Source organism: Terrapene carolina, unplaced genomic scaffold (genome assembly GCF_002925995.2).
Source record: "Terrapene carolina triunguis isolate 2854851 unplaced genomic scaffold, T_m_triunguis-2.0 Scaffold32646, whole genome shotgun sequence".
Lineage (NCBI taxonomy): Eukaryota > Metazoa > Chordata > Testudines > Emydidae > Terrapene > Terrapene triunguis.
The window spans coordinates 1-7245 of NW_020696997.1; the positions used below are offsets into that span (position 1 = coordinate 1).

The 7245-nt window shown below is 66.8% G+C and overlaps 1 protein-coding gene across 1 annotated transcript; it reads right to left on the reverse strand.

The window, feature by feature from the left end:
* Window positions 1–119: 119 nt before the first annotated feature.
* On the reverse strand, window positions 120–7207 carry LOC112123632 (tenascin-X-like; the record flags this gene model as incomplete). The annotated part of the gene is made up of 8 exons (XM_029914162.1): window positions 7007–7207; window positions 5636–5929; window positions 3956–4243; window positions 3150–3437; window positions 2268–2576; window positions 1313–1630; window positions 613–735; window positions 120–263 (listed from the first exon to the last, which is right to left on the reverse strand). Coding segments are annotated over exons 1-8 (1888 nt in total), but the record flags the coding sequence as incomplete, so codon positions are not given.
* Window positions 7208–7245: the final 38 nt, after the last annotated feature.

Consider the following 7245-nt stretch of genomic DNA (forward strand, 5'->3'; position numbering starts at 1 on the left):
CCCAGGTGTCTGGCTGGTGGCCCTGGGACAGGGGATGGGACCCAGGCGTCCGGTGCTGGCCCCGGGGCAGGGGAGAGGGACCCGGGGCAGGGGAGGGGACCCAGGCGTCCGGCCCTTACCCGTGGTGACGTAGCCCACCAGCGGCTCGCTCTCCTCGAAGCCCCGCACGGCCATGACGCTCACCTCGTAGCTGGCCCCGGGGATTAGCCCCTCGAGCGTCGTCTGCAGCCGGGTGCCCTCGACCATGGCGCTCTGCGGCTCCCCTGGGGCGACAGCGGGTCAGAACGCGCTGGGGGCGGGGCCACGTGTCAGGGGCGAGGCCACGTGAACTGCTGCGGGGGGTGGGGCCAGGGCACAGGGCCAGTAGGGGGCGCTGTTCTGCAGGCAGTTCTGGGGGGGGGGGGGCTGGGGGGGTCCAGGGGGCGTTTGGGGGGGGGCTCGGGGGGGGGCACTGGGGGGAGCAGGGGGCGCTGTGGGGGCCAGCGAGAGGCGCTGTGGGGGGTCAGATGGGGGGCAGCAGAGGGCGCTGTGCGGGGCCAGTGAGGGACGCTGTGGGGGGTTGGTTTGGGGCGCTGTGGGGGGCAGCAGCAGGGGGCGCTGTGGGGCACTTACCCCCGTGGCGCAGCTGGAAGGACACCTTGTAGCGGTCGACGTGGGTGGACGGGGCCCCCCAGGTCACCCCCACCGAGGTCTCACGGACGTCGCTGAAGCGCAGGTCCCGGGGGCTCTCCAGCTCTGGGGAGACATGGGGGTCAAGGGGGACGCATGGGCCCTCCGGCGGAGCCAGCCGGGGGGCCCTTCCCAGCGTGGCCACTGGGGGGCAGCACCAGCCTGGGGAGCCCCGTCCCCCCCTCAGCTGGCGGGGGGGGGAGGTTTGAGACCCACCGGGGCGCCCCATCACCCCCCCAGCATTCATCCAGCCGCCTGTCCCTCCCTCCATCCTTCCATCCGTCCTGTCCCTTCCCCCTCCCCGCTCCGTGGCTCTGGCCTCCTGGCCTGGGAGAGGCCTTGGGCCCACCCAGCTGCCCAATCCCCCCACCCCCCCGCTGCCCCTCTCACCAGGGATGGGGAGCTGGGCTGCGGGGACAGGCTGGGGGCAGCAGGGGCGCTGGGACGAGGGGGCAGCCGGGCTCGGGGCCGCAGAGAGGGGGCAGCAGGGGGCGCTGGGACGCGGTGACAGGCTGGGGGCAGCAGGGGGCGCTGGGACGCGGCGACAGGCTGGGGGCAGCAGGGGGTGCTGGGCTGCAGGGACGAGGGGGTCAGCCGGGCTCTGTGCCCCAGCGGGCCCCGCCCAGCCCAGCGGGGGCCGTACCGAGGCTGCTGGTCCGCGCGGCCCCGTGGACGTTGGCCGTCTCCTCGCCCTGCCGCAGGCCGTACACCGCCAGGCCGTATTCGGTGCCGGGCCGCAGCCCCCGCAGCACGGCTGAACGCTGGGCCCCCGGCACTGGCACTTCCTGGGTGGGCGCCGGCCCCAGCCCGGGCCCCCGGCCCGCGGCCCGGTACCGGATGAGGAAGGTGTCGAAGTCGCCCTCGGGCGCGTCCCAGCGCAGCCGCAGGGAGGTGGGGGTCACCTCGGAGACGAGCAGCTGGTCCAGCCGGGCGGGCGTCACGCTGGAGGCTTCCGGGAAGGCTGCGGGGGCAGGAGGGGGGTCAGGCTCCCGCAAGGGCAGGACGGGGTTAATTGTCCCTGGGGGAGATGGTGCCAGGGGGGCCGGGGCCAGGCAAGAAGGGGTTAATTCTATCCCATCATGCACCTGGTCGGGAGCCAGGCACTGACCGGGGCCCTGGGAGCAGGTTAGTTAATTTTGTCCCATGGGGCTCTGGCACAGAGTGGAAAGGGTTAACTGCCGGGGGGACGGACGGAGGGAGGGAGGACAGGAATGAGGGGTCAGGAGCAGGGGGCACATGGGTGAGGCCCAGCAGAGAAGGGCCTGTCCCCACAGCTCGTCAGTGGCGCAATGGGATCGTTAGCCCTGTGTTACAGGTGGGGAAACCGAGGCATGGGGTGGGTATGGGGCTTCTTGCATGGTCACCCGGAAGGTCAGAGGCAGAGCCGGGGAGAGAACCCAGGAGTCCTGGCTCCCAGCCTCCCCACTCTAACCCACCAGCCCCCACTCCCCTCCCAGGGCTGGGGACAGAACCCAGGAGTCCGGGCTCACAGCTGGGCTGCGGAGGGAAGACCTGCGGAAGGAAGGGGGCTGGTAGAATCCAGTCGGGCACCCCCAGGCTGTTGAGGGGCCCTGGCCGGCCAGCCCCCCGGCGCTGACCTGTGACGACGTCGGTGGAGATGGGCCCGAGGTGCTTGTGGCCGGAGACGCCGGAGAGGTTGAACTGGTACTTGCGGGAGGGCAGCAGGTCGGAGACGACGAGCGTGCGGGATCCCCCGTCCACAGGCAGCGCCTGGGGTTTGCCGTCCGCGTCCCGGTACTGGAGGAGGAAGGAGTCGAAGGCCCCGGCCTGGATGGTCCAGGAGAGGCGCACGGAGTCTTTGGTGACCTCGGAGGTTGAGAGCTCCCCCAGCTTGGGCTGCGTGGCACCTTCCTCCTCCTCCTCCTCGTCTTCCTCCTCCGGCCGGCCTGGGGAGAGGGGAGCGGCTCAGACCCGGCCCGGACCCCACGTCTCCAGAGCCCGCCCCGTTCGGAATCGGGACGAAAGCTGCCAAACGTTGGCAAATGCCCCAAGGGCCAGGCTCTTTGCAGGTGGCTTGGCTGCTGCTGGGACGCGCCAGACCCCACCGGCCCCGGGCCATGGCGCCGGCAGGAGGGTGGATCAGAGCCAATCGCGGCCGGCGGCACGGAGCAGGGAGGGGAATTAGCCGGCCGGACAATCCCGACAGGCCAGGCCGGACTCTCCGTCCCCGGCTCACGTGAAACCCACCCGGGCTGTTTCCAGAAGAGCTCGCGCTGGGCTGGGGCGAGGGTCAGCGCTATGCGGCTCAGACCGGAGTCCCGGGTCCCTTGGCCGAGCCCGGTTCCCGGCCAGTGCCTCGAGAGGTGAATCGGCATCTTCCCGACGCAAAGCGCGTCCCTCGGCCCCTGCCCCCGCCCCAAGAGGCACAGAGACGGAGAGAAGGGGGCGATTCTATTCCATCATGCACCTGCCGCGGGGGGGACGGCGGGAGGAGAGAGGGGGAATTCCCCGGCGCTGACCTGTGACGGCGTCGGTGGAGACGGGGCCGAGGCGCTTGCGGCCGGAGATGCCGTAGAGGTTGAACTTGTATCTGTGGGAGGGGGCCAGGTTGGTGATGGTGAAGGTGCGGGATCCCCCGTCCACGGGCAGCACCTGGGAGTTGCCGTCTGCATCCCGGTACTGGAGGATGAAGGAGTCGAAGGTCCCTTCCTCCACGGACCAGGACAGGTCGAGGGAGTCGTGGGTGCCGTCGGAGGCCGAGAGCGGCCCCAGGCGGAGCTGTATCCCGGGTCCCTCATCCCGCGGCGCTGCGGTTGGAACAGAGGGGGAGGGTTAAGGGTGAGGTAACCGCATGCGGGGCAAACAGAGGCAGCTTCCCCCACTGCCGAGCGATGGGCTCAGGCTCTCTGCAAACTCAGGCAGTGTCACCTTTGAGGTCCGGGGCAAGCGGCCCCTCAAGTGACTGATGGAGACAAGATCCCTCGGATGTGGCCTCTGGTGCCGTGATTGCACCAAGCAAAGGGATGTGGAAGAGGGTGGCTGGGAGCGAAGGAACGTGGAAGGGGCCCTGGTGGAGGAGGGGCCAGACAGAGGAGCGGTGGGAAGATAGGAGGAGTGAAAAAAAGAGAAGAAGGGGCAAAGGGAGACAAGGAGGGAAGGAAGAAGGATCCCGGAGGAGGATACGCCGCGCAGGGCTGGGAGAAGCAGGGGAGTGGGAAGGCAGGGGCAAAGCAAAGCACTGAGGGGGGGTCCCAGGAAAGACCTGGTGGAGGGAGGAGGAAGGAGGCAGGCGCTGGATGAGACCCTCCCCCCGGCAGCCGCTGACCTGTGACGGCGTCGGTGGAGACGGGGCCGAGGCGCTTGCGGCCGGAGATGCCGTAGAGGTTGAACTTGTATCTGCGGGAAGGTGCCAGGTTGGTTACGGTGACTGTGCGGGATCCCCCGTCCAGGGGCAGTGCCTGGGGTTTGCCCTCTGCGTCCTTGTACTGGAGGAGGAAGGAGTCGAAGGTCCCCTCCTCCGCGGTCCAGGAGAGCAGGGTGGAGTCGTGGGTGACGTCGGAGGCCGAGAGCTCCCCCAGGCTGGGATGGGGGGTGGGTTCTTCCTTCTGCAGGGCTGCGGCTGGAACAGAGAGAGGGATGTGAAGAACACGGCCGGGGTGGCGGCAGCTCGCCGGGTCCTTGCGGGGCAGGTAATTCCTAGCTAGAGGGGATCTGCAGAGAGGAATAGTGGGGGGGGGGGGCAGAGAGCCCCAGGGACCGGCCCCAGGACAGTGACGGATCCTGCTGCCGGGAAGGAGAGCTGGGGACAGACAGACGGACGGGGCATGTCTGCAAAGAGGATCCCACATTCCCAGGTTTCCACGGCCACCCTCCCTCCATGGAGGGGTCGGCCCAGAGCAACAAACCTCAGTGAGAGCTGAGCTGAGACGGGAGGAGAGAGGGGGAAGGAAGAACAAATGAGAGAGAAAGAGAAGGGGTTTAACCAAAGCCTCCAACGTCAATGGAAAGATCCCCATTGACACCCACCCATCCCCAGAAACACCCAAACCACCATCGTCATACGCTCCCCCATCCATCCATCTATCCAGGCATCCATGACCCTACCCAGCATAGCCCTTGTACCTGTCCGCTGCAAAAGGGTTCCCAGACACGCTCATGTCTGCCATGCATCCCCCAAAACACCCATCCAGTTCCGTAAACTCCATCCATCCCCATCCACACCCATTCATCTATCCATCCGCTCCATCCCCAACCATCCCCATACACATCCATTCACATCCATCCATCTCCTTATCCATCCATCCCCATCCGCATCCATTCATCTATCCATCCGCTCGATCCCCATCCCCACCCATCCATCTCCTTATCCATCCATCCATCCCCATCCGCTCCATCCCCATGCACATCCATCCATTTATCCATCCGCTCCATCCCCATCCATATCCATCCATCTCCTTCTCCATCCATCCCCATCCACATCCATCCATGTATCCATCGGCTCCATCCCCATCCACATCTATTCATCTCCTTATCCATCAATCCCCATCCACATCCATCCATCTCATTATCCATCCATCCCCATACACATCCATCCGCTCCATCCCCATCCATTCATCTCCTTATCCATCCATCCATCCGCCATCCATCTCCTTCTCCATCCCTATACACAGCCATTAATCAGTCTATCCATCCATGAGATCCCCTCCCTCCCTCCATCCATCCATCCCCACCGATTTCCATACACAGACATCCATCTATCTATCTATTCATGCATTCATCCATGCACCCCATACACATAGATCCATCTCTCTGTCTGTCTATCCACCCATCCATCCCCATCCACACTCCTCTATCTGTTGAATGGCCGGTAGACAGGTCATGGAGGTTGGAGTCTGGGAAGCGTCTTCCCAGGAAGGTCCCAACTGGCGGCTGCTGTCCCGACCCCACTGCAAAGCAAAGGGGGGTGGGAGGGGAAGGAGCCAGTGCCCCGGGAGCAGCCGCTGACCTGTGACGGTGTCGGTGGAGACAGGGCCGAGGCGCTTGCGGCCAGAGATGCCGTAGAGGTTGAACTTGTATCTGCGGGATGGGGCCAGGTTGGTTACTGTGACTGTGCGTGATCCCCCATCCACGGGCAGTGCCTGGGGTTTGCCCTCCGCGTCCTTGTACTGGAGGATGAAAGAGTCGAAGGTCCCCTCCTCCACAGTCCAGGAGAGGAGGGTGGAGTTGTGGGTGACACCGGAGGCTGAGAGCTTCCCCAGGCGTAGCTGCGTCCCGGCTCCCTTGTCCCGCGGTACTGCGGCTGGAACAGAGAGAGGGGCACAGGGTGTGGGAACGCCTGGACAGGCAAATAGAGGCAGCCCTGCCTGCTGGAGCAACGGGCGCAGGCTCTCTGCAGACCCAGGCAGCGTAGCCCTGGGATCGGAGCAGGAGGGCCACCCCGCTGGGGTGGAACTGATGGAGTAGAGGGCGTAGTGGGAGCAAAGCCCCAGACACTGAGTTCCCAAGGGAAAGGGGCAGAGATGTGGCTTGTGGAGCAGGGCAGGTGTGCGGGGGGGGGGGGGGGGGAGGGGGGGGGGGGGAAAGGGGGGAGGAAGTAGGAGGAGGGGGGGGGGGGCTGGGTGGGGTGTAGGAAAGGGAGAAAGAAGTAGCAGGAAAGGGGTGGGAGCAGATTTGTGTGACCCTCCCCCTCCACCCCCCGAGGGGCTTCCCAGCTCCTGGAGCCCCAGACCGAGTCTGTGGGGGCCCTGCCCAATGGACGGCAGCTAACCCCGAGCCCAGCCCCAGGCCTGGCTTGGGGTGGGTACAGAGGGACTGGCCGCCCCTGCTGGGCTCTGGGGAGGCGACTGCGTGGGGCGGGTGACCTGGACTGGCAGCCCAGGGGCAGGGCCCAGCCAGCGAGGGGACGGGCGGGCGCTACCCTGGGGGGCTCCGGCTCGGGAGCTGCAGACGCAGGTGGGCTCAGGGGTCCCTGCTGCGCCCCACGGGCCCCAGAGGGGTTGGTGCTGCTCTGAGACACCAGGTGCTCAGACGTGGCAGCTCCAGCCCTGCGGTGACCAGCGTCCCACGGAGAGGGCGCCGGCCCGGCCCGGACAAGAGCCAGCGAGCCCCAGGGGCCAACGAGCCGGGGCCCGGCAGGAGCGGACCCTGCCCCCTGGGGGATTATGGGGGGACTCTGGTTTGAGACGGTCAAAGCCACCACGCAGCAGCGCCTGTCTCAGGGCCCCCAGCCTGCGGGTGCCAGCGGGGTATGGAGGTGCCAGGAGAGTCCGTGAGCATGGGGAGGTGGAAACTGGCTCCGTTCTCCACCTGTCCTATGTGTTAACCCGACCACACTGCAAAGCAAAGGGGGCGGGAGGGGAAGGGGAAAGCCACTGACCTGTGATGGCGTCAGTGGAGACGGGGCCGAGGCGCTTGTGGCCGGAGATGCCGTAGAGGTTGAACTTGTATCTGTGGGAGGGGGCCAGGTTGGTTACGGTGACTGTGCGGGATCCCCCGTCCATGGGCAGCGCCTGGGGCTTGCCCTCCGCGTCCTTGTACTGCAGGAGGAAGGAGCCGAAGGCCCCCTCTGCGGTCCAGGAGAGCAGGGTGGAGTTGTGGGTGACGTCTGAGGCCGAG